At 41.9% G+C, this 26,561-nt stretch overlaps 5 protein-coding genes across 7 annotated transcripts in view; 3 read left to right on the top strand and 2 right to left on the bottom strand.

Moving 5' to 3' along the window:
- The window catches only part of LOC110185134 (uncharacterized), an 89,843-nt gene that overhangs the window by 32,157 nt on the left and 31,125 nt on the right, over positions 1-26,561 (top strand). For all 3 annotated transcript variants that reach the window (XM_086832130.1, XM_086832128.1, XM_086832129.1), the window contains one exon: positions 4,899-5,115. The gene's annotated coding sequence lies outside the window, so the exon portion shown is untranslated. The remainder of the gene's footprint in view (positions 1-4,898; positions 5,116-26,561) is intronic.
- Hacd2 (3-hydroxyacyl-CoA dehydratase 2) lies at positions 1,858-3,799 on the bottom strand. Its single transcript, XM_020953760.2, has 4 exons — positions 3,238-3,799; positions 2,809-3,160; positions 2,397-2,742; positions 1,858-2,335 (listed from the first exon to the last, which is right to left on the bottom strand). Exons 1-4 carry the CDS (start codon positions 3,316-3,318, stop codon positions 1,996-1,998), a joined length of 1,119 nt encoding a protein of 372 aa, XP_020809419.1. The 5' UTR covers positions 3,319-3,799; the 3' UTR covers positions 1,858-1,995.
- On the bottom strand, positions 7,182-9,371 carry Hsp60D (Heat shock protein 60D). The gene has a single exon (XM_020953740.2). The coding sequence runs from the start codon at positions 8,950-8,952 to the stop codon at positions 7,270-7,272; it is 1,683 nt and encodes a 560-aa protein (XP_020809399.2). The 5' UTR covers positions 8,953-9,371; the 3' UTR covers positions 7,182-7,269.
- Positions 10,801-13,963, top strand: LOC110185118 (uncharacterized). Its single transcript, XM_086832132.1, has one exon. The coding sequence runs from the start codon at positions 10,925-10,927 to the stop codon at positions 11,243-11,245; it is 321 nt and encodes a 106-aa protein (XP_086688258.1). The 5' UTR covers positions 10,801-10,924; the 3' UTR covers positions 11,246-13,963.
- LOC110185113 (uncharacterized) lies at positions 10,992-13,963 on the top strand. Its single transcript, XM_086832131.1, has one exon. It carries the CDS (start codon positions 13,478-13,480, stop codon positions 13,835-13,837), a length of 360 nt encoding a protein of 119 aa, XP_086688257.1. The 5' UTR covers positions 10,992-13,477; the 3' UTR covers positions 13,838-13,963.

Raw genomic sequence — 26,561 nt, 5'->3', positions numbered from 1 at the left:
TCACGCGAAACGGAACTTGATGGGGAGAAATTTCGCAGGCTTGTTGGATGAATTGGCGGCCCGTGCCAGGGCCATTAATCTCGCCCAGCAGGTGACAATTGCCGGCTGCACTATCCTCAAATCCATTAGTGCTCCACTTTGTCCAAGCTAAGTGAAGTGAAGGTTATAGCACACCTATTCCACCAAAGAGATCCGATTGATGTGTTGAACACGAAAGGAATCCGAACGCAATTAAGTTCCTAGCCACATATACTACGTTTCATAAATAATAACTGCCCTACATGTGTGAGCTCCTCACGCAAAAAATAGAAATAATTGGGGCCGGGAGTGAGCTCCTGACAGGATTCCAAGCCAGTTCCGGGTCGAGTGGATCAGCAGCAAGTCGTGCATCGTCCTTGCCTACAAACAGGATTAATACCTCACAAACGGCAAGGCAAATAAAAGAGCCAATATTAAGCAGGATGTTAACACTCAGTGCACGAGGTCTTTTGGTATGTCGGCTTATATTTATATTGCACTCGGTAACACAATCGCACTTGATGTGATGTAACGTTGCCAAAAACTAGCAAGGAAACTAACTTCGTTATTCCGAAGGGCTATTCTGGCTTTAACAAACTATGTCTTAAATAAAAAGAAAAAAACACCTGGGCTGACCTGACTTTGTCATTCTTAAATTTAAATCCAGACTTTCTGCACTCATATCTGTAAGCAACTGACACAGCTAAGGACGAGTGCATATTTAAACCTATTCGAAATTTAATATCAATTAAAAAAGAAACAATTAAACTTAAAAACAATTTTTTATGTATTTTTTTTCCCTTTATCTAATATATTAAATAAATCTAAATTTGAAATACACCCACTTGATGGTAATCCAAAAATGAAAAGTTTAATTTTATGTATTTCATTTTGAATCAATCGTCTTGAAATTTGTAATTTCTCTAAAAAGTTTCCCAAATACCATTTGCCCTTCTACAATGATTTGGACAGTCAAATTTTCCCCTTTTTTCGAAAATCTGTTTTAAGTTTGCCAATGAAACTACAATTAAAGAAAACGACTACGCTACTTCGATAAACTTGTCCATTAACTAATGCAATTGAAATTTTTGTTCTGAAGAGTTTTATGGACACTAAAAATTATTATTTTGTAGAGTGGACGCCGAACTTGCTCAATTTTACATATTTTTCATTTAAAATTGTCAATGAAATCGGAATTTGCTTTTACAAATTTTAGCACTAGCACCAACAAAAAAATAGTATCTTAACCCTAAACGATTGAATGATTGGTCTTTGGGCTTTGCCTTAAAATCCTGTACTCTTGTTTAAAGTTTTTTCGAAGCCAAAACTTAATAATTAATCCCAAAACTTTATAAAAGAGTATTACGGGTATCAGTGTGAATGTTTTATGAATTTAAAACGAATTATTATATCTTTGGCCAGATAATTTTTAAACATAAGGGATAAATACTATATATATCGCACTGGTTTGTTCACTTAACGCTCTTTTTTGAGTTTGTTTTAGAACATGTAGCTTTTAATTGTTCCGAGGTGTTACTAAAAACATTTTACAATAGTTTTCATCCACTGGGACGTTCTTCAACTTAAAACTCAATATCAAAATAAGAAAATTGAAACTAGTATTTTCGTAGTTTAATATCCACGCATATAAGATTGGTTTATCTTCACATTTCAGTTTAATTTATCAAATCTTAAATAGATTACAGAGAAGCAATCGCTATATTGCTGGCTAAAATAACAATATCCGTCTCACAATTTTTTTTATCTGTTACCTTGCCTTTGGTGGTATAAATGCTGACGAACACAAGCCCATTTGACGAAATAAAGTCGGTATACATATTTGCAATATTAAGAAAAAGTTTAATGAAAGTCAGAGTTCTGAATAGTATGTTGGATAATCTTTGGACTTTTTGCTTAAGTTTGAATGAAAATAGGAAAACAAAAGAACCTCGTTGCTGTCGTACGGCAGTGAGTCGACTAGTCCGCATGCAGGTGCTGCTGCCGACGCTTGGCGCGGCCCCGTCCAAGCTTTTTGGCCCGCAACTTGGCCATGTGGGACATAACCATGTAGCTACCAGGCAGGATTAGCAGCAGAAGGTATATTTTCAGGAAGAGCACCATGTCAAAGGTGATGTTCCAAGTGTTAGGCATTTCCACGGTGAAGCGCTTAGTCTCATCGATGTATGGAATATTCCGTAGTATAATGATGCCTTCGCATAGGATACCCATGGGGTACAGCGGGATCCATATCGTGTAGCGCAGCCAGGTCAGCAGACCCACCTCCCGGCCCAGCAGCTGAGCCAAATAGAAAGGGTAGCTGGCGGGAAAACATGAATCTGTCATAATTGGGCAAAGTCTTAGAGGCACAACTGACTCACCGCACCAGCTCCACTAGCGACCAGATGACGAAAACATAGAAAACCACCGGTTTGGCGTGCATGCGTGGCTCCATGTCGATCATCAGAAAGAGGATAAAGTTGCGCCCGGACACCTGGAAGAATGGCACTACTGGACTACCTTTGGTGTAGCCGAAGAGCGGGTGCATCACCTCCAGATACTGTAGCAACTGGACGAACTTAAATGCATTCCCAACATTGGCGTACATTTTGCCGATACTCTCGGTGCCATCGCGATAGTAGAGTACTCCCATGACAGCCACCATGTATAGGTAGCCCACGAACATAGCCAGGTTGTAGAAAATCATGTAGACCTTCTTCGTTTTCTCTGCAACGGAATACAATCCTTCATTAGACCTCACTTCTTTGAATTGGAATCAATGCCCCGGCTAACCCTTGATGTAGCCGAGCTCTCGCTTCTGAAGCTCGGCGTATTCCTGCTCGTAGTCCTCACGAACGTCCCGCGGCTTCTCCTCCAGTTCCGCATCGTCCTCCGTCCGCCAGCGGTCAAAGTCTATCTTCAGCCAGTGCGGCTTCTGGGGAGTGGCCACTAGGCGGGGCCACCAAGCAGGCTCCAGTTTCCGGATTTGCAGCTCGATCTTGTTGTCGCTGACCACGAAGCTCGCAGTCTCATCGTCTATCAGGGAGTAGAAGTGCAGTTGAAACTTGTACGCATTCACCCCGCGGGCTCCATAGCCGTTGGCACTAAAGTTTACTGACACCGGCGAAAAATCCGCGATGGCACCCTGCAAAACGCTCGGTACATTAGTATTGATTTTTCGCAGGCAACCCCAGTCAGGCGCGGAGCGGCAAACACACTTACCTTGGCATCCTTGAGGTCGACTTTGAGCAGCAGGGTATTTTTGGTCTGTGACCAGTACACAAATGGGCTGAGGTTTGTCATCCTAACCGCAGAAAGTCAAAACATCTGATTACTGTTGCCCGTTTAGCTTACTTCAGGCTATATTTGGTTATCTCTTTATCAGTGAACCGATTGACAAGCGCGGCGGTTTGACGGATACCGACACAGGTATCAGGATACACCAAATGCAATGCAATCCTCGAGAACTCACAGTTACCGGGCTCAAGCGGTTCAACTCCGCAAAAGAGATGCGGGGGCAACAAATCAACTTTATTTGTATCCCAAAGACTCAGAAGCCAGCTTCGAAACGGCGCGCCGTATCCTAGCTGTAACCGGCTTTGGTGGGTGAATCTTTCGGATAGTAGTACCTGGTCGGAGTCACTTCAGGCTGCAAAACAAATTCGGGCTTGAGCGGAGTATCTGCGGGATCGAATTTACGTTTTGAAGTCTGTTCTATCTGTATATTAGGGATGTTGAAAATATAACAAAATATTAATGTATCGATATATTTTCTCTAAATGATATATTTATATCGTGATATTTTGTTTGCTAAAATATCGATGTTGCAATTTTTTTTTTTTATACTTTTGGATATTAACAATGATGGATGAAACTTGCTTTTTTTAACATTTCACATCTTACACGGCTATAAAACAATTTTACACGTTTATAGATAGATGGGTTAGAATTCTCTTCCTTGGAGTAGAATGTTCATGTAGAAATAGGAATCTCATGTAGAACGTAAAAATAAAGAGCGTAAATTGATAGAATTCTTTCTCGTTAACTGTCGGCTGTAGGTTGTCAATACATCGATATTTAGTTTTAGTTTGCGACACCTATCGATTACCCTTTAACTGCGATAGACATTTTGTTCACTGTTTTATGCTGACTGATGTGTCACTTCGTTTCATAGGAATAGGCTCTGCTGGGCGCGAATTTCAAAGACTTGAAACGGCGTTCAAGCATTTGTTGTGCGAATATTTTTTGGGAAAATTGTTATAAGACAACGTAAAAAGAAAAAATAAGTTGTTTTATTAATGTATTGCTTTAATTACTTAAGCTCCAGGGGATATTAACTAGATCTAAGCGTATTGTTTAAAAAGAAGTAATTCATTTATTTAAAAATATAAATGATTAGGCTTAAATTTAAATTTTTGGATCTTAATGATACATTTAAGGAAATTTTCTTTGTCGGTTCTTGCTTGCTTCGGTTTACAATTTGTCGCACGTTTCGGTCATTTTGATTTATGAGTCGCCACCGCAAAAGTCGGAAGTTGTCCGACAACGAGGCAAAAACCAAACAAAAACCGAATAAAACCCCTCGGCCCAAGCATGGGTCTCGACGTTGTGTGTCCTTTTGTATTTGCGCCGCGACGAGGGTGTTGTAGGACCCGCCAGACATGGCAGGCCTGCCGTTGTCCTATCGGCTTGCTTCCCTTCCGGGGGTGTTGCTAAAACAAGAGGCGACAAGTTGTCAGGTTGGTTTTGTGCCATTGGATTTTTGTATTTACGAACTGGAGCAGCGACAGTGGAGCATACGTGTGTCGGCAGGATGAGATATAGACTAGAGAAATTCCATACGCTAATCCAAATGAGTATTTTCTGTATTATCTCTTTCGCAGCCATCACCACAGCACAATTCCATATCACTTTGCACTCAGACATCGGCACAGAATCGGCGGGAAGCGGTGGAAAATGTTGCGCTTCCTCAAGAATCGTTAGCCCCGGCGTCTGTCCAGGCTCCGACATCAAACCGCCCATCTATCTATATGTGTATATGCTTAGCTATATCCGTATGCGTATCCGTATCTGTATCTGTATCTGTATCTTCGTGTCAAGGTAAGTCCACTTATGCTCCGATATCTCCCGTACTCCGTAAACACCATTGGAGTTGCAAAGTTCTCAGGCGCCCCAATCAGATTGGACTTTCCTGTCTCGACCATAATCTCGATTCACTGCCAGGAGTCACTGTTGCATTATTCAAACTGCAATTTTGTAGCCGGCGAATACGAACCACGACCCTCCAATGGCAGTGACCCAAAAAATTATCCCAGGCCCCTTAATTATGCATGTCCTGCCTGTGCCCTTTGGCTGCGCCGCCAGTGTGGGTGCATGTGTTTGTGAAGGTCAACCTCCTTAATAAACAGATGTTTCGGCTTGTCAGTCCATTGTAGCGTATACGTGCTCCGTGCTCGGCACTGTAACGCTCCCGCACTTCCTCCGTTTGATTGTCCCTAATCACCGTTAATGACTTTGCTACATTCTTACATAACTGACGTATTCACATGTACGTATGAATATGTGGAGCATATATATCAAGATAAATAAAAGTGCGGCTGCTGACATTTCCCCTCCCCCGCTCCGCTTTGTTTATTGTCCGTTTCCATATGTATTTGCTGCCGGCGCCCAAACAAAACGCAGCAAATGGTTAAGGTCAAGCCAGGCGTGAGTCGAGTGGGTGAGCAGGAGACGAATGACATCAAGTGGTGCGGGTAAGGCCACAGGAGTTCCCTCTGTGTCTATCAAGCGCGGCGGCACGCGTGCTCGTATGAGTTCATGTTATGAATTCGACAAGGAGACAAGCCATAAAATAAACCACAAATATGGGTACACTGTTCGTGTTTATTTTCTAACTAAATAGAGCTGTTCTTAAATTAGGCCTAGTCTGGATAATGGTTAAATACAATAAAACATTTTTGTAAATCAATTTATATTGATCATTCTACTGACTACATATTTCATCTTTGTTAATTTACAAATAAACAAGGAAAGAAGAAAATTAATGCAGCCACTTTGTTGAAAATTTTTTAATAGTCCTGAAGAATAATAATTTTTATAAACAATAAAAAAAAACCTGCTAAGGAGTTTGTGTATTTCGGTTTCCTTCGAAATAAGACTTACCATAGTGACTTTGAGGCCTTGAAGCAACAACAACAAGGACCAAAGTTATTCAAAGGACAAACAGCTGCAAATAAGACCCAAACTCAAATAGGTCAAGGTACTGAATTGGCCTTGGATAGCTTTGTGGACTGTATGATCAAAAGCCCCAAAATAGAAATATATCAAAATAAGAAAGGGAATGAAAAGAATGTGACAGTATGAAATTTACTTATATAGGTTATTATTTCATTATTTAAACAAATATTTCCTTTGTATTTATTGGCTAAGCGTTGTTCTACGGTTTGATAATAAACTTAAAACTAAAACCCTAGAAAACATAGCGCTAGTATCCTCGTTAAATTTTTTTAAAGTTAAAAGTGCTTTTGAATAAGTGCAATGGGCCTTCAACTTTGTCTGATAAATCCAGGTTGGCAAGAATAAATTATTGAGTTAAAGCAGGCATGGGCGCGAAATATAATGGAAAGAGCCAGGAAAAAAACATGCAACACTGTAGCAGTGCTGTCAGAGATAGTATGCTATATCTTCATATAATTTGTTGTTGGAAATTTGAAATATTTTGAATGCATTTATTTTTAAAAAGTTTCATTGATTGCCCATCGCAAGAGACGATTTGTTGGCGCCTCTCTTGAAACATATTCGATTGAGCCCCAGGAGCTAAAAAATACCACATAGGATCTAAAGGACTAAATTCATTGCATAGTACAACAACTTAGGGTATAGCCAGAAAAACTGATGCTATTATGACCTGAGACAAACCAGAGATCTAGGATGCAATCTAATGGGTTTTAAGAAAGCGAGACACGCCATCAATAAGATCATGTTGTTCTGTAAAGGATACTTGAGACTAATCCAAGCTAATCGGACCCTTTTGGGAGTTATTATGGAAACTAAATTAATATCAATGGGTAAAGGAAGATGTAACATCATTAATTTTGAGTAAGCACCTCATCTAAAAGAAATTCACTGCTTCCAAGGACACAAAATTAATAAAGAATAACTAAGAATATATTCAAAACTGTTATATATTTTACCACATAATTTAATGATGTTTGGATTTAAGCCTTAGAGCTTGCTGCAATTACTACCAACTATTTACATTCCAATGAGTTTCGCTAGATCTCGCGTTACCTGATTTTTCGGTATTTTCGCCTCGACCGGTTGTTGGGTGATGAGCACCTCGGTGGTGGCCAGGAGAGAGGCTATTCCCGCGGCAACGCTTACGGCCGCTCGCAACACGTTCGTGGGATCTACAATTCCACGTGCAACAAGATCGCAGAATTCTCCGGTGGCCGCGTCGAACCCAAAGTTTCCACTTTCGGCGAGCACTGTCCGGACAACTTCATCGGGATCTGCCCCTGCATTGAGGGCAATCGTGTAGGCTGGCAAGCGCAGTGCATCCCTCACGATCTCCCTGCCCATCTGATGTTCCGGCACTTGCGCCTCCGGCAGGTTTTCGAGGGCGGGAATGCAGCGAAGGTAGGCGCAACCGCCACCAGGAACAACGCCATCACTTATGGCCACTCGAACGGCGCGCAGGGCGTCCTTGAAGCGATCCTTTCGCTCGGTTACTTCCAGCTCAGAGCTGCCGCCTACATAGATGGTGGCCAAGTGGCCTTGCATGCGACCCAAACGCTTTTGTAGCTGATTCACTTCCTGGTCTGTCCTGGCCTCGTCGATTAGCTCGCGGATGTGCCCAATCCGGTTCTCCACCTCTTCCTCGTTTGCATTGATCGGCTTCAAAATGTGTGTGTTCTTCGCATCTACTATCACCGAAACGACCTCACCCAGGTCCTCATCTGTGACCTTCGCTAGCCAGCTGGCGTCCTCCAGCAGACTGGCACCCATCGCCACGGCCAGATCCCGCATCTGGTCGCGCTGCTCGTCCCCGAAACCTGGGGCCTTGACAGCGCACACCTGGACACGACCCTGCAGGAGGTTCAGGACCAGAGCCTTCAGCACATCGCTGGCAAAGTGCGGAGCTATTATCAGTAGAGGCTGCTGCCTGTTCTTGGCCATCTCCAAGGCCGGCAGAATCTGGCTTATCTGATCTACCTTGGCCAACGTGAGCAACAGCAGGCAGTTCCCCAATTCCAGGGTATCGCCATCAGCCGCCATTGCAAAGATGGGCGAACAGTAGCCAGAAGGCAGGGACACGCCCTCTTGGATTTTAACCTCGTCTTTAGTGCTGTGCGACTCCTTCAGCAGGATGGCTCCGCCTTCGCCCAGCTCCAAGAACGTGTCGCCAATCAGCTCGGCCTGGCGCTCGTTCCCGTTCAGGGCCACCTTGGCCACGGCCTCCACCTGACCGATGGTCTCCACCGACTCGGACATCTCACTCAGGGTCTCGCACACCACTTGAGATCCCTCCAGAATGCCCTCCCGCAGCAGCTGGACATTCACTTGACCAGCTCGGGTCGCCTGAATGCCCTGGCAGGCCATGCCGCGGGCCAGGATCGTGGCCGTGGTCGTGCCGTCGCCCACATCATTGTTGGTATTGTTGGTCGCCTGGCGCAGCATTTGGGCGCCCAGGTTCCAGCGTCGGTCCTTCAGCTGCACATTGTTGGCCACCGTGGCGCCGTCCTTGGTGATCCGCGGAGAGATCAGTAGCTGCTCAATGAGCACGTTCCTGCCTCTGGGTCCCAGGGTGGTGGCCACGGCATTGGCCATAATATTCACGCCCCGCAGGAGTAAGCTGCGGGCCTCCATGCCGAACCTAACATCCTTCGCGTAGTGACGCACACTGATCCACCGTGTCCTGGTAATGTTCTTAAGCATCCTTAACGTACTTCTCAATTCCACTAGGGTGCGTCGTCAATTTTGAGTATTTACCAAACAGGCTTATCAAATATTAAAATTAAAGCAAGTATTACAGGAACGGAAAATGTGACTAGCTTATGTTGAAATTGCTACCCACCAAACCGAGTATTTCCTTTTAATTAATTTAATAATAATAAATAGCTGCAAATTGTAGGTCATTATACATTTTTATAAAAAATAACAACCCATCAGTTATAAAAGAAGGGTATTGAAAAGTCGCGCAGGTCTTTATCATGCTTTATTATGTTACAACTTGTTTTCCTTTTCGTCATTTTATTTTAACAACAAATATTACATTTGCGCCATGTTTCCTGCTTGTTTTTCGACTTTCGTTTATTAAATGTGGCGTGCACGTGTTGGTAAACTAACACACACACACACACGTATCGCACAGACAGGACTCACTCTCGCCAAGGCGCACACCAGACACGACAGTCGCCACTCACACACAGACGCGCTCCAGGCAGACAATGCACTATGTGGAATTTGACCCGTTTTCGTGGCCAAAATTAAAATTTTTGAAATTATTAACATTTTTTAATGCAGGTTTCTTATATAATTATGGTTATGACTATAGGAAGCTATTTTAGAAAAGTGGGCGTGTCAACGCCCCCCTCCGCCCACAGAAATCGAAAAAAAAAATAGAATATTTAAAGCAATTTTCAAGTTAGAGACCCCAATTTTGGAACACAGGATGAATTTCTTATTTTAAATGTGTCCTGTAAATTTGGTTCAGATCGGATAATAAATGTAGAAGTTATTTAAGAATATCATTTTTTTTGGTTTTATTATTCTACATATTAATTATTAACTTCATCATTGTCATCAATTTCATTATTATTATAAAAAAATAGGTATTGTCGTCTTCCCTAACGTCGATATCAGTTTTAACGGTTAAGAAAACCTTATATTCTGCGGAGTTTGATTGTTCCACAATATATTTCCGGAGAAATTGAACCTCCCTTGCTTACGCCACACTACTAGCAGTTCTGCATTTCTGACCAAGATGTTGCTTCCTAATAATTCAAATTACGCAAAAGACCGCAAAAAACGCACAATGAGCCTATATATTTTGAATTCAGAATTGACAAACCTACAACATGTATATGGACACTCGCTGATACAATTTGAACCTTTTTTTAAAACCCTTTGGAAAGTTCAACTTTATTTCCAAAAGTGACAAATGGACACCACTTGCTAAATGTACAAATTTTTAGAAAAATACGAACGGAACACGCAACATATTAGTATCAACACATAGTAATAACCTGAATAATTAATATTCAGTTTGAATTAGGTTATTTAATTATTTTATGTCAGAGATATGCCAATTTGAAACTGCACCGCAAAGTCAACTTATAAGACAGCCCGTGGTGTTCGCTTGCAACAGCTGACTTTAACAGCTGTTATTTTAACATTGAACTGTTAAGTTAACATTTTGGGTATGTAACATAGCAGTTTGATCAATTCATAACATGGTATCATTGAAAATACGCAAATTTGGATACTTGCGAAAAATGAGTTTTGGCCACGAAAACGGGTCAAATTCCACATAGTGCAATGTGATTCCGACATTAATATTAACGTTAAAGGAGCAACAACAAAACGCTCATCAAGCATGCGGCGTTTAGTACGCAAGCACACACACACACACACTGGCCGTGTGTGTGCGAGAGCGAGCGAGAGCGCTGTCAGCCATTTCCTTTCGTCGTTCGCCTCTTTCCGGTGCGTTGAAAGTTTCGCCGCTCGTTTTTCGTTTGCGGCTTGTTTTCCTTTTTTTGGCCCTTCAGTTGGCAGCGAGCATTTCCTTAAGGCAAACGCGGCTCTGATTTGCCCTCCGCGAGTGCTCTGTGTGTGCCAGGACTTCGATTCGATTTAGATCCTTCGAAGGAGAACTCAAAAAATCGCGTAACGCTTCCCAGCGTCGATCATGGCTCTGGTGGCCCACAGGATGATGCTGCCCTCGCGGCACCGTCGCACCACTCAGCAGGTGGCCCGCAACAAGGTGGGCGTCCTGCTGGTGCCCAGCGTGGCGGACTACTACAGCGGCGATGTGGTCCCGCCCGCGGCCACGCCCCTGCCCACGCCAGCGGTCTCGCAGCTGAACCTGCACCCGGATCCGGCTGAAGCAGCCGTGGATGGCAGCGGCAGCGGAAAAGTGAGTGCAACAAGTCGGTGCAACGTCCCAGATTCAGTGTGCAGAAGCGTGGAAAATGGAAAGTGGAAAACGGGAATTCCAATTGGGTGGTAGTCGCGCCCGCCCATTTCCTGGCTGGCTGTCTGACTTTCCTTCGACTGGCGCCAACTTTATGCCGCTAAGTTTTGTTGTTCTTGGTCATGGTTGGGATTAGGAATGTTGACTCTCTATATTATGTATACGACGTGTGTCTGTGGCGAATATATAAGTGTGTGAGTGTCTGTCAAATACAAATTTAAATACACACAGCCGTGGGGTGAATTTGGCTAAGAAGTTTTTGGAACTAATGTAAAGAGAATTTCTGAAATCTTGTTCGTTAATTTTTTTCTATACACTTTGAAACTAAAACATTTTATTTTTGGAGAAAATAACTCTTATTTAAACAGTGCAGTGTTTAGGGTTGTTCCCTTTTCACAATAATAGTTTAGATTACCCTCGTAGAATTCATTTAGTTCATGGATTATTGACTAATGAATCGATAATAAAATATTAAATGAATACACATACAAATATCAAATTAACTTAAACAATCATACTTAAAAACTTCTGTTTTTTAGTCATGACTTTTAATTTAATTTATTTTAATTTATTTTGAAATAATTTTTCTTGTCAAATCATTATAGTTAAAAAATCACAATAATTTGGGGGCACAAACTAACTTCATTCCTGCCGATGGTATGAATACATATTTGTTATAATAAGAATACAATTTGTCTGTCGAATAGCATAAATCTATAGAAAACCCAAATATTTTAAACTCTCTTAAAGAAAAAAAATAGTAAATGAGAAATTATATTTCCACCTTTTTCGCCCTTATCTTAATGATAAATCCTTACTAAATTACATGTATTTATAAACTTTCATTACTATGCTTTTGTTTTGGTACCCGCCCATGTAATTCCCGTAAACCAATTAAAGTAAATTGAATCCAATTCGAGGATTTGATTAATAGAAACGAGTGACGAGCTAGGCTAAATATAAGTATGTATGTATGGTTCATCACACCCCCTTTCCCAATCACAAATGGAATTTTTAATTCCTGTTCGGCATTGGTGTTGGCCATAATTGAATGGGACTTCTGTTTGGGCTGGCTTTGTTTTCGTTTTCGGACCGAGTGACACCTTTCATTATTCCGCTGTTACGATGCGTGACGAACTGGGCGCTGACCATTGGTGAGCAGGAGCTCATTATTTATTAAATGCATCGGTTGAACGAGGGTGGCGCTCCTGACACCGCTAACACTAATCAATAAGTCCTAATGCATAGCCTTGACATGGTATTAATAGAAGGGACTCAAATTTGCATATTTCGAGTTTGCGTTTTTACAGATACTAATATTTTGTACAGATGATAATAATGATAATTTAATTGGACAAGAAATTCAAAAATTCGAACAACAAACTAAACAAATAGCCGAGGACTATACTTTTTCCTACAGCGTATATGTCGTATGAGGTATAAATAAATGAATTACACTTTCTGGTGTGGAGGACATAGAATATCAAAACGAAAACTCACCATAATAAAGGCGTGAACCAAGAAAGCTTTTGCCGAAAGCTTTCGCTAGCCGTAAAAGACTTCCTGCCATAAGAGCTTTTGGAAAAGCCCTGCATTTCCGACTAACAGAGAACTTTAAGCTTTGAACACATGTTTCCACGGTTCCGTTTCATTTTTCAAATCTAAACAACGTTTATATCAAAGTTCGACTGGTACTACTGGCCAACTTGTTGACGCATTCTCAGCATGTTTATGTTTATTGCGGTTTTGTTTATATATTTTTTACATTTTCACTGAACTGTTGGACAATCACAAAAAATGAGTGGTTTTAGGGTTATTATACTGTTGATTCGATTCAGTTTCTTGCCGGCAATCAGCCGACTTGCTTAGAGTTCTCTGGGATCTTAGAGGCAGCAATGCAATCGGGAACCGATTTTGTGACTGCTGCCTATGTGGAAATCGGCAACGGTAGTCAAGTTAACCGAATGGCCATGGATCCTGTCCAGGCCAACTCGACTGGAGGGCAGGTGAATGACATAATCATGGAGGCAGCCAAGGAGTACGAGATGGTGAAACTGCAGCAATTTTTGGGAAAAAGAGACCGTAATGAAAGTATTGGAACTGAAACGGTATTAAAAAAAAGTCATGTTAATATACCAAAATTCGAATCAACTAAGTAGACTCTGACAATAGTGTCTTGAGTACATACTTCAAATAAAATAATATATTCCTTGAACTCTCTCGGAAAGCTGTCACATTATTTTTGGTTTCATTGAATTTCCATTAAAAATGTTCGCCGGATATTCGATCAGTTATGTGGCTGCCTACGAGGAAGTAGATGGCCGCCGCAGGGATTCGTTGATCAATCTGACCCCTGAGCAACGCTGTGAGAGGGAGATGAAAAATATTATCCTCACAGCCCAGAAGGAACACGAGGACCGGATTCACCAGCAAGTAATAGCTGCGATGAAGCAGCGCGCGGACCAGGAGTTAGCGAAGCGTCGTGATATGAATCCATTCCCGCAAAGTTTGATCAGGGACCCAATGGTCGACGATGAGGAGGTCCAGGCACTACTTGACTTGGTCGCCTCGATGGAAGATTATGAAACCCATGACTACGACGACATCGAGGAAGACGAAATGCACTAATTATATCAATTGCTGAAGTGGACTGAATTAAGAGAAGCTTATTGATCAAAATATTCTGGAATAAAAAACGGAAAGCCCAAAATGCAATAAAGTTATCCGGTTTAGATGTTTATTCGTTCCGCAAAATTTACTGGTTCGTGACTTATTCATATTTTCGCTTAGTATAATATTCCCGACTGGCGATCAATTAAGATTTAATTTATCTTACTGATTAATACGTTAGCCCAATTGGCAGATAACTAGGGTATAATATTGTATTGTAGTAGGATCAACAGAAGCTGCAAGTGACACCGCAATCGGACGTCTCAAATTGGATGTCTCAAATTGGCTAATTTTCGTATCCTTCGTAGCCCTCCTCATAAGTATGCTACACTTTTTCTTGGTTTCACGTATGTGTAAAAAAGAAACTTAGACTTAATAAAGTGTGGAAAGAAGTAACATTTGGAACAAAAAAAAAGTTAAAAAATTAATATTACATACTTTCGTAGTTTCTGTAGGGTAACCATTTTCTGCCAGTTTGAGTGTAATATTATTTAATAGTATATAAAAAGTTCGTAGTCAGTCCACTTTTAAAATATTCTAATTAAAACCAGCTTGTAATTAATTTTAAAAGAGGCTCAACTTGACCCTAGTAAGGATAACTAATCAGAGCACTTGAGTCCTTGGTGATTTGACAGCTAATTATGTTTAAACTATTTCTCGGATTACAACACACTTTCTTCCTCTAACCAATTTCTGATTCCATAATCTAAAATTCATAAATACATTGGAGCTTACACAGATTTATTTACAAACGATGTGGGTGGCATAAATAATTAAGTAAGGGCACTGCCTGGCGATTATCCTGATGATGATGATGATGATGATGATGATGATGGGGGCAAATGAGCAAGGTCTCGGGTGCATCTTGTAAGTCGCATAGCCAATTGTCATAATTTATGTAACGACAAAGAGCCGAAAAACCAAGCAGCCGACGTTTTGTCCCGCCTGAAACTTTAATTAAGTTGAACTTATCTATGCCTTACACATGAGACTTCGGTGTGTGTGGTCCAGGCCCTCCTGCCTCCTGCCTCCTGTTCCCGGCTCTCGCACACAGCCAAACGCCCGCTTCACGCGTAAGCCAGAAAACGCTCTCAAATATGCAAATGAATGTGGCACTGGCACGTCAAATGTGGCTTCACCCCCGCACATTCGCCCACTCGCCCACTCACATACACACACCCACACACAGATACGCTGGCACCTTGGGGAACATGCATTTTGGTCATGTTTACTATGTCAGCTAGGATAACGACGGAATGCAGTTGAGTGTGTGCGTCCGAGTCAGCGAGCTTTTACACGGAGAGAAATTTTTCGAGTTCTTCTAAAATAGATTACTATACTTTTGTCCTATGTTGAATATAAAGTATATAGGTAGCATAGCAAGGTTTAAATCCTGTACCATGAAAAGTTTTATGAAAGCTGGCTAAAATAAGAGAGACTAGAATATTTTTTATTTTATTTTATGATTTTAATATTTATCCCATTATGATCGTTTCTTCTTTCAATGAAATTAATTTGTTTTTATCAGTGTCTAAGCAATGTCAGCAAATTAGGCCAAAAGAGAGGCGCTCAGAGAGCGACAGCTGCTATCAGCTGTTTGCAACGCCCACGCACAGCTGAGCGGCACCAAGAGAGAGCTTTCGCTCAGCATGAGCTGTCTGTGCACTCGGGATATCTCGGCTCGCTCAGCTCGTATCCCCTCGTATCAGCTCGGCTCCCTACCTGACCGAGCTTCGTGCTGGCTTTGTTTACATGCCTTCAGCTGCGCCTGCTGCTGCTCGCGAGCTCTTGGGCCGCTCCTGCTGCTGCTTCTGCTGCTGCTGTGGAGCAGGACGAGCGAGAGCGAGGACCCACTTCGGCAGAGGCCAGCGCTTTCAATTTCGTTCAACCTGAATCCTGAATGCGGAAAACTGAAACTGAAGCCAGCCGAAAACGAGTCCGATTCGCACTAGCATTCGCCATCGGTGGCGGCGCTCGCTTTCAATTTCGCCCCGTTATTCGTTGGTGGCCGCTGGGCGGCCTCAGTCGTGTTTTTGTTGTGACCGTCAGTGCGCGTCTCCTGCTGGCTCCTGCTGGCCTGGCTCCTGCCTCCGTCGTCCGTCGTCCTCGCCGCTCGACAGCCGACAGCCCAGCACACTACAGCAGAGCTCGGAAGCTGCAGTCCGCGACACGTCCGCGCCTATAAAATATGAATTTCTACCATTTTTCTACTCGTCCGCAGCAATACCACTAAAGAATAAAATAATAACAGGCGATACGCAAGGCGAAAACTTGAGTTGACCTGACCGCCCACCCAAGATAGTTGTGTGCAGAGGGAATGCGGTTAATAATTGATTCCATTCCCAACTGGCTGGGTGCGGTGGGAGTTTCGTGCAGAATAAATAAGGCTAAAATTACAGTGCGAATGTAATATGGAATTGCAATCACAGCCGTATCAAGGTGACCACAACAATCCGATCCCCACTCCTGCAATTGTCACTCGGACATCGTAGTCCATCGATATCCGTGCCCTGAGGTAGGTAAGGATTCAAGGAGCCAAAAGGAGCAGCAAGCACGGTGGACTCGTCCTGAGTGACAACTGCAAATATGCAAAACTAACGCAAACAGTAACACAATATAAAATGAATCAATAATCAAAAGAAACCCGATTGAAAGCCGAACCTTTTAAATCTTAACGTCAATTACTTTGATTGGCAAGTGTGCATTACTAAGCGAAATTCAAAGGCCGAAAAAATTAAATATCAAAAGTAATCCCTAGTCTTTGTTGAAAAATAAATATTAATAATATTTTCAATAATCAGAAAATAACGTAATATATTCTACTCATAATAAAATAATGCAATTAATTAAAAATGTAAATGCAAATAAAACGATGGAAACTCTGGAACTATCACTACTTAATTCCTCCAGAGTAAACCATTTAAATTATCAATTCAGCTGTGAAAGTTTAGGCAACAAAAGCAATCAGGCAATGACAATCTGAAGAAGCCTTTATATAACCTCAAAGAAATCATAACGAACACATAATGATAAATTGAATTATGGATAATAGCAAATAAGAAAAGGAAACCTGAGACTGCGCCAAGCCGAAGTAAACAAACGAGGCAAAATGGAAGGAAGTTTGTATACACACGTTCGAGAATGTCTGCGATGTATGACAGATGCTAGCAATAAGTGGCCAACAACAATCCGCCCAGACAGCATGAAAAATGATAATGACATCCGCCGCCAAGCATACGTGAAAAGTGATTATACACACGTCTATACTTATGTTGTGTGTGTGTGTGTGTGTGCATATCCTTAATAAATACAATCGAGCGATTTATTGAGGCTGAAATGTTAATAGATAGTTTTTGTGACGGTTTATTTCAACCACTTATGCACCTGCTGGTGTTGTTTACCTGTAAAGTGCTGCTAATTCGGTGCTGCCACAGGAGTGTTACTCATTTGCAAGCAATTACATCAACACCACAATCGCTTTAATTAGGCCGGCAGGCTGCTGGTTGCTGGATCCTGGCTCCTGGCTCCTGGCTCTTGGCTCTGTAGCGAAAGTATCTCGCCTCGCATCTTGAAAAATATGAAAAAATGCAAATAAAAAGTTTGAGTTTCCCTGCGAAAGTTTTCCCTTTTCGCTTTTTGAATTTCGCTTTTGGCAGTGGCGTCGTCATCGTCGCCGTCGCCGCTGTCTGCCAGTCGAGACAACTTTGTTCAGGTGTTGTTGGTTGTTTGTGGCACACGTTTTTCGTGTTTTCGGTGGAGTGCCGAGGCAGTCCTTCCCACCTTTGACCTTTTGCATTTTGTTTTTGGCAGGCATTCGCAGCTAAAAAATATATGATTATAATTTCGAAAATATAACAAATTATCTTTATTATATTGCAAAGTTTAACACGAGAAATAAGTTTAAAAAAAATAGTAAAATACCTTAGCTAAACAAGTAAGCCAGTTTTGTAAGCAAGTAGAGGCTTCCAAGACTATATAGGAAATTTTAAATTTGAATTTTTTAGAGGTCTCCACTCTACTCCACTCTTAATAATTGTCACGCTTATTTGATACATTTTCATTTATCTATTTTCTTCTCTTCAAAAACTGTTCAAGATTAATATTACCATTTAAATAGTTTATACAGAAGTTTTCACAGATGTCCTTCTTTTTTTACTCCTTACCCATACTCCACTTGAGTATTACTAGGATGCACCATGCTTTGGGTACTGGGTAACTCATGGTCGAGGCACTCGAGTTTTGCTTTTTTTTTCTTTTGATTTAATTTTTTACAAAAAAAAAGTCCTTTTGTTTGTAAAATATAAAAAAAAAACAAATTGATAAATACGAATATCATGAGAAAATTATATTTGTTTAAAGTAACTGGAAAATGTTATTCACATTTTAAGTGCCCTGTAACTTGAGATATAACTTACGAATATTTTTGTTATAATTAATAAAATATATTTAAATATTTCTGCTTTGCCTTTAAGCAACAACAAAAACTTTGAAATGATTACTTTGAATAAAATTTTCAATTATTTAACCATGAGAAACGAAACTATTATACGTTATCGAAATTAACTTAAGGTAAACCTTTTATTTTTGCTTTAAACTAAGGATTTAAGGATTATCTTTATTTTTTGGTAATAATATGATGTATTGCTTTTCTTTTAATCCTAGCTCATGATTGCAATTAATTTAATGCAATTAATTTATTGTTTTGGTTGTACAATTTATTTTAAAGAAACACATAGTACTGAACAAAATGGACATTCATTCACTATTTTCCTTAAAAGAATTAAATTAAAATTGCAATGATTTCTTCGTTCGAATAATTATAGATTGAGCGAATTTATTAACTTACTTACATATCTTCGCGGTACATCGTTTAATGTTGTTTGTTATCGTTTTAAATATATAGTTCATATTTAAATCACAGTTTCATCATGTTGCTCACATATTAAATGGTATATTAATGAAACGTAAAGCTAACTCGCTGTTGTTTCGTGATTAGTTTCTTAAGATGAACGGGAAAATGGCTGTGCTTCATCTTCAGGAAGCATATAGATATATCTCAGCGTGTTCTAAGCGAAGAGTTACTGTTGCACGATTTTTACTTAGATTTTTTAAATATTTAATATTTCCATCCCGGGTTTGGTCGAAATCCATGCTGGGCTAAGGACCTTTCCTTACTCCCACCGTTGACCTTCAGGGAGCGTTCGGCCCCGTTTGCTCGGTTACCTTCCGTGTCTAGCAATAATTTTTCAAAATTGAGTTTTTCCAAGCCAAGCCAAGGAAGCGAGAGTAGTGCAAAGTGGCCAACAAGCAAACGCATGCGAATTAAATGCTTGCGAAAAAGAGGCCCGACGGGTGGCAGCCGGGGTGTTGCCACTCATCGCACAGGCTGCCATCAGCGAACGTGGCCATAATTCAAACGACGCGCAAACTACTTAATGTTATTAGATGTGTCTTGTTGGGCCAGCCTTCCGGCCCTCCGGTCCTCCGGCCTTCCGTCCTTCCGGCCCAGTCACGCCCCCACTGCAGCTGTGGGGGCTGGAAAAACTTTAGCCTGGATTTTCTAACAGTGTGCTATCGCGGCCGTGTGTTTGTGTTAGCCAAGTTTATGCTGATGTTGCTGATTACAGCTGCCACTGCTCGGGATCTTGGCTCCTGCGGTCGACCGCCTTTTGGCGATTCATCCTGCTCCATTTTTTCCCGTCCAATTTTTTTCTGTCCTGAACTTTTCGTCGTTGACATTTCGTTTTCAGCATTTTTTATGTGTGCGAGCGAGTGTGTGCGTAGATATTTCGCTTTTTCCTTGGCCAGGAATGGGCCACGGCCTGTCTGGCTGCAGGTACTGCATTTGAAATGGAATATGGCAGACATTTTTACGGTTGAGATAGGGATTTGAGTTGCCCAACTTCTCCGATTTGTTGCCTGTCTAACTCGTTGCACTTCAACTCGTTGCAAATGTCTCGTTGCTCGTCCTTCTCCTGCAGTTGTCGTTAGTTGCTGTCATCTTGATCGGGGCTTAACTTTCGTATATTTAAAATTTAGCTTAAGCAAAACTTTTCCATGAATTGAAATTCAAGAGTTTTTCGAGTTATTCATCATTATTTTGATTACGTAATGATCGAGCAACACTTGGCAATGTCGAGATATAATTAGCGTAAATTGGAGGCAACCAATCAGGCAATGTGCAGCACTTGAAAGTTTTCAGCCAACTTGCTGGGTCAGCACGCAGTTTTAGACAACTTGGCAGCCGAATGCCGAATGGGTTCAGTTGAATCCCTGCATCCTTTTGCACAGCCTCTCCTGCAGTTCACAAAAATATATACAAACGAACACGGTATTTGTCAGGTTCTGTTGAGATTTTAAGTCGGGCAGATTAAAGAGTGAGCCCAAACCAAAAAAAAAAGATTATTTGTATTTGGCAAATTTACGCTTATTGACAGGCCAAGGGAAGGGAAGAGGGAAAGCGAGTGGGGGGACCATGTTACAGCCATCAGCTTTGGCCCGGTTTAAGGTTGTTTATGGCCTCAGCTTGTGTGGCGATAGGCCTGTCATTTATTAACTAGAATTTGCATTTAAGCTGCTCGGGCGAGGCGATGCCGAGAGGCAGCCTAAGAAAACATCAGCTAGGACAACAAATTAAGCATAGCATATTCATGCTGCGCCCAGTCTTAAAGATGTTTAAACACACAGAGAGCTCTATCAAGATCTCCCCAGTATATTCCAACTAACCCTTAACTCAGGCAGGGCCCAAACAGGCCCCGAATGACTGAGTGGCTAATTTGGAAATAGGAGAGCTCTCGAAAAACCCCTGGACTCTGGATACCGGGTCTCCTTTTCCCCGCCCTCTGATTTGCCTGCTCACAGCACACTTTTCCATTTGCTTTAACTTTTAAGTGTTGCTTTGTTTTCCATGCCGTCGTCTCCTCCGCTGCGAGGATGTGGAGGCTGCTCCTTGCAAGGACCTCAGCTCAGGCCCAGACTCGCTCGTCGAGCTGTTGACATTGTGTGCGGTTATTGTTGCTGCCGTGCGCCAGGAAGCAAACACTCTGCGCCTACTTAGGCAGCTTCTGCTGCCTCTTTCTCGGCGGCGCTTCTACGGCTTTGTTTTCGCATCTGGAGGCTGCGCCAGTTCCTCGGGGCCTCCGCCTCCGCCTCCGAGCTCAAGCTCGAGTGGCTGTCCTCGAAAATACCTGCCAGGGTCATTTGTTCATTTGCATTCGCAAGACTGGCGTCTTTTTTGCATTTTGCATTTAGCATTTTGCATTTAGCATTTAGCATTTAGCATTTAGCATTCTGGCCGTTGTCCCCAAACGAATGGCGCTTTAAAATAATTAAAAATTGTGACGCAAAAGCGAATGCAAATGAGAAGCAGCAGCAACGGTGGTGTGGCCCTGTCCGGTGTCGGAGTCAAATGAATTGGCATGTGTCGTGGCAAAAGTCTAAAACTAATTGGGTTATGTCCTCCCCAGATGCTCGTTGTCAGGCCAGCTTAGTCCGGCTCAGGCCCGAGCCCCAGCTCCTCCGTTGTCCCTTGTCCACAAACAAGCGCATCGCCCCTGACGTTGATGGCTCTTAAACTGCACTTCATTTGCAGCACCACACACTAGTGTGGGCCGGGGCGAGGCAAGCCGAGGCGAGTGGCAACAACGGTCGGATTGGGATACAAATCCGGGTCCTAACAGTTGCTTTCAGCTGTTTACGGTCATCTACAAGATGCACAGACACATTTACCAGATAGATACCTGTGTCTGGCCAGCGGCCACTGCATAATTTAGTGGAACCCTGCCCCCATTGACCGAGATTCGTATTGTCCATACTGTTTTGTGGTTGTCCTTGGACATCGGAATCTGGCAGTATCTGTTAATGTACTTTTTAGAAACTGCATTATTTCACTAAGGAGGTTAGTTAAGGGAAATAGGATTTTGCTGTTTGGTGTTTCCTTTAGTCAACTTTTTGTTGTAATCAATCCTAAAATACTGTTACCATTGAGCCATTTCATTAAGGATTGTGGTGTATTAAGAATAATATATAATACATATCATTATCTTGCTAATAATGATGAACGATTTCAAAGTAAAGATGTCTTTAAAGACGCTTTACTTCTAGTCATGGCTTAAATATTGGTTTCTAAAGACTGCTTTAATAATCAGCAACACAAATTTAACGTACTTATAGAAACTTTCGGTTAATAAACTTCCCAAATTATAACTTGAAGAAATTATGTGTCTATGCTTTCATTTCAATTAGTATTGCAATATTAGTTGGAAACTAATATTTACAAAACCGCAAAGCAAAATACACTTAACTTATACAAGTAACGCAATTGATAAATGGAATTGTCGATGCGAATATGACTTTATTTGTGAGGTTTTTGTATTCCCAATCTGGTTAACCAACCGTTTGATCAGTCTGAGGTGCAAGCTGCGAGGTGCAGTGTCAACAAGGCATTGTGTGCATGTTACATTTTCCATTTCCCGCCTGCATTTGCATAACGCGCTGCTCTTCCGATTTCCACCTGGCTGACTGGTCTGTGACAGGCAACTCCCCTTGTCGTTGGACCAGGGACCAGGGACCAGGGAGCAAGAAGGACCAGGGACTGGGTCCGTGGGAAAGGTCGAGTAGATACGATAACAATGACAGTGACGGGTACACTGGGCTGATGCCTGATGCCTGATGGCTGTTTGCAGTGGTTGTTACTGTGTCATTCGATGTATTTACACAGCCATATTTGTGTTATATCGCAGAGGAGACTGCTTTTCCCCTGCTTTCCCCAATAAACAACAACCATAATGGGCTGTTATCACTGGGGCGGAGCTATGGGGGGGCGGGACCTTTGTTTTCTGATTTGATTGTGTCAGTGGGAGCCGCACCCTGCGGCCGTTGAATCAACAAGTCCCCCAGCTCTCATCCTTGCGTGTTTATCTGGTGAAAAGCGAAGGGGAAGAAAGGCTTGTAAATGACAAGGTTGCAAGTTTAAAGGGGCGCACGAGAGAGATAGCCGGGAAATCGGGGAAAATCAATCATACGCCAAGTGTGTCAACATGTCGGCCATTTTATGCAGACCCAGCCATTGTCTTCTGGGTTATCTTAATATTATTTTCTATACATATATTCCTTTCCATTCTCCCTGCCACGAGTTGGGCCTTAGGTCAGGTTGTCTAAACAAAACTAACCTCGTTTCGCTGCCCTTTTTGTTTGCTGTTGCTGCTGTTTTTGCTCCGGCAAAGGACACCAGGGCCTGCCTCCAACAAAATGACCCCAATACTGGGAAAACAATAAATTGTGAAATTGTTGGGAATGCAAAGATGCAAAAATAAATTCAGAGACTTCGACACCCGCGCACAAAGGGGTCAGCTGAGTAATGCGACTATGTAGTGCAGGAGAGATAGAGCGGCAGGAAACTATGTAGCAAAATGCCACTGCAAGTTTCAAGTGGAATCAGGGGGGAAATTTAAGGGAGGTGGAGAAGGGGGCGTGGTCAGCTGGGTTGCAAACTTCTCTCGGCGAGAGCCAGGCGTGATATTTTATAGCCTTCGAGGACAAGCGCTGCGAGTAAATAAAAAGTTGCATTATAATTTCGAACCACTCTGGAGGTACATGGCAGGAAGGCATAAGCCAAGATAAATAATCTGAGCGACCAAGGTTAGGAAGCAGCTTCCAATCGCTTCATCAGAAATCAACGAGGGATACTATATTAGACACTGATAAATATAGCTTGGACATTGACATTATTTTCATTTTCATCAATAAAAACGTGGAATAAACATGTAGTTTTAAATTATTTACTTGGCACTACAAACTTTTGACTTAAAATCTAATATTACTTGTTCAGGGCTATGCAAATATAAGGTTTAAAGACGTGCCTCTATTTCCCTTTAAAAAAAAACAATCCCTTGGCCCGTAAACCTCTATGCGAATGCAGTCATTAAGCGGCACCATAAAAAGCAATAAACACGACGGGCTTCACTTGCACTTTATGTCATTTGCACCGGGCTCGGTTTCCATGTGCGCTTAAAGCGGACTGAATGGTCCTGGCTTTGCCGCTCCTCCCTCCCGGTTTTTGCCTCAACCTCATTGTAGCCATTTCCCAGGGCCAGCGTAATGGCCAATGGCGACCAGGCCAACTCCAGCACAGCACTTTATTGAAGTCCTTTTTTCCAGCCAATGCATTTTTTCCCTTTTTGTAATTCATGTGGCAGTGGGGTTGGTCTATAACTGGGACTGGGACTAGGACTGGGACTGGGCCAGCCTGTTGCCTCATTGCCTGTGGTGCATCGGCTCGCTTCGGTGCTTTGTCTTAATCTGAGACTCATTCTACGCAACATTGCGCTCTCGTCCGGCTTTAAGGGTCGCAATTAAGCAGAATTTATTTCATACGCTCAAAGTAACGTAATGGCTGGTTGGGTACAGGTTCAGCAAAGGAAAAATTGCAATATGATGTGTGTAGAATATAAGATCTGAACTAAGCGCAAACCTAAGAGCTTGGGATGGCACAGAGTCTTTTGACAATCATAAAGCTAATTGCTATGTGAGTTAAAATCATTGAAAACCTAGTCAATTGTCTTATTATAGGTTTTCAATTTAAGTAGTATTCTTATCTAAATGAAAAAGCTATAATGTTTCTGCTGTACTGTAAATAGTCAAGTCTTAAAGTATTCTAAACATAAGGAAACCTTTTTTACGAAGACGTTCTGAGTACAATTTGTTCTAGAATATGTTTGAATCTACTATAAAGCAAAACGGTACAAAAATCAATAACAATCGTAGCTCTTTATAAATCATTGTAAAGGTCTTTAACACCCAACATTCAAACATTTAAACGTTGTGCTGTTCAAGTTCAATCGTCGCTATAAACTGACACCTCTGACACTCACAGAGAACTCTATGAACTTGGTCTGACATGCAGGTTTCCAATGGGTTTTTGGCTTTTGGGCAAGTGTCTGATGCCAAGACGGCGACCCCTGCACGTCACTCCATGTCCGTGAATCAAGTACACGAGCCTGGTGTCAGTTGGTCCGCGTAACACTTTAATTAAAAATCTGGAACGAGGCGAAAATTAAAAAGTTATGAATGCCACTGCCACTGCTCCGTCGCACACAAACACACACAAAAGTGTCGAGGAGGCGGAAGTAGACATCCCTCCGAGTGCTGGAGGGGCAAAGGGTTTTGGCGCTTCGATGACTTCTTATTAGACAGAAGTGAATTGAAATGCGAATGAAAAAGAGAACCGAGTACTTTCACCGACGCCCCATTTATATAAGACATCAAGCGACGGCTTCTTGCCAAGAAAATATGGAGATGGCGAAAGGAAAAGCGGAAAATAGAGCAAGAGTTAGCAGGAAGGAAGCGAAAGCGATAGCACATAAATGTTTTCCCTGCGCGGAAAAAACACTGTGAATAATATTGAAATTGAATCGAAATCGAAAGAGAGTAATGAACGAAAATAAACATTTACTGGCACTCGCTGTTGCGATAATCAATACTATTTCCGGTTCTGGCCGGAATTCTCTCCTACTCTATATACATAACATACATATGTATGCAATATATCCGCGAATTCAATTCGATTTCGGTATCTTCCTCAATATGTTCGTGTCTGTGCGAACGCTCCGCATTTGTGGAAAATTATTTTATTGACAAATTTGCATGGCAATGGTGTCGAAATTTTACGAACCTTGTCTTTATTGAAACACTCAAATAACGAATATGCGTCGAAGTTGCTTGAGGTGGGAATATAAAATAAAATTTAATTTATTTCTGCATTGTAAAATATAAATGATCTTATAAAATATGCATGTTGATAATATATTCAGTAGTTACCTTGGGAAAACACGGTCACTGCTGACCAAAAATTAAGCAACAAAAGCGGACATAAAGCGACACAAGAAAAACTCAATCCGCTACAAAAGTCAACTTGAAATAAATTTAATTTTTAATTTCAATCTGAGTTCAACCCGCTCGTCAGCACTACACAAAAGCAAGCGGTTTCGGTGGCGGGTAAAGTCCTTTCCCAGTTCATCCCATGTGCCAGCCCTTTGCCAACGCGTATCCTTTCCACTGCTGCGTAGACAACTTCCAGTGCCGCAGCTGCCACTTTGTGTGTCTGTGTGCAAGTGGGAGGTCCCTCGTCCTTTCAGGACCCTTTGACTGCTTGTGCGTCAAATGTGCATGCGGGAGACGAGGGATTGTGCACATATCGCGCAAAAGAGTAAACCGTAACACAAATGACTTAATCGCAACAATTTCGGTATTTGCGCCACTGCACTTGCTTACATTTGTATGCACATTTTGTGAAACCTAAAAAACTCATGGTGTAAGTGTACACTTTTAAGCCCTTTTAGGACAGAAGTTTTCAACGCATCACTTTATGTTTTTTAAACAAATCTACATACCTTAATTTCTACTCATGAGTGCAAGAGATAACTTAGTTTCTCTTACCGTTTCTCATTTTCAAGAAATTTGTTTATATAAAAACATCACGTTAGTATTTCCTCTCAGTGTATGCTTCTTGATGAATGAATAAATAAAGCTGTGCTCGGAGCCCGGTTCATTTATGGATGTGTTTTTACCTTTTGGCTGGTGGAAATCCTCCCATCCGCCTCCCAGTGGATATGACGTTGCGCCAGCTTGTCTGACGCGGAATGGCAGTCTTCTGATGCAATGTCTCCTGTGGCCAGGAGCTCTC

Source organism: Drosophila serrata, unplaced genomic scaffold (assembly GCF_035046125.1).
Source record: "Drosophila serrata isolate PLE 108 unplaced genomic scaffold, ASM3504612v1 contig_245, whole genome shotgun sequence".
In the NCBI taxonomy this organism is placed as follows: Eukaryota; Metazoa; Arthropoda; class Insecta; order Diptera; family Drosophilidae; genus Drosophila; species Drosophila serrata.
This window is presented reverse-complemented; position numbering and strand designations above follow the sequence as displayed.

Bases quoted from the DNA above. Each gene is read 5' to 3' on its own strand.
- LOC110185113 (XM_086832131.1), top strand. From the start codon at position 13,478: ATGTTCGCCGGATATTCGATCAGTTATGTGGCTGCCTACGAGGAAGTA.
- Hacd2 (XM_020953760.2), bottom strand. From the start codon at position 3,318: ATGACAAACCTCAGCCCATTTGTGTACTGGTCACAGACCAAAAATACC. The intron at 3,161-3,237 runs GTAAGTGTGTTT...AGCGTTTTGCAG, and splicing joins TCGACCTCAAGGATGCCAAG to GGTGCCATCGCGGATTTTTC. The intron at 2,336-2,396 runs GTGAGTCAGTTG...TTTTCCCGCCAG, and splicing joins TCGCTAGTGGAGCTGGTGCG to CTACCCTTTCTATTTGGCTC.
- Hsp60D (XM_020953740.2), bottom strand. From the start codon at position 8,952: ATGCTTAAGAACATTACCAGGACACGGTGGATCAGTGTGCGTCACTAC.
- LOC110185118 (XM_086832132.1), top strand. From the start codon at position 10,925: ATGGCTCTGGTGGCCCACAGGATGATGCTGCCCTCGCGGCACCGTCGC.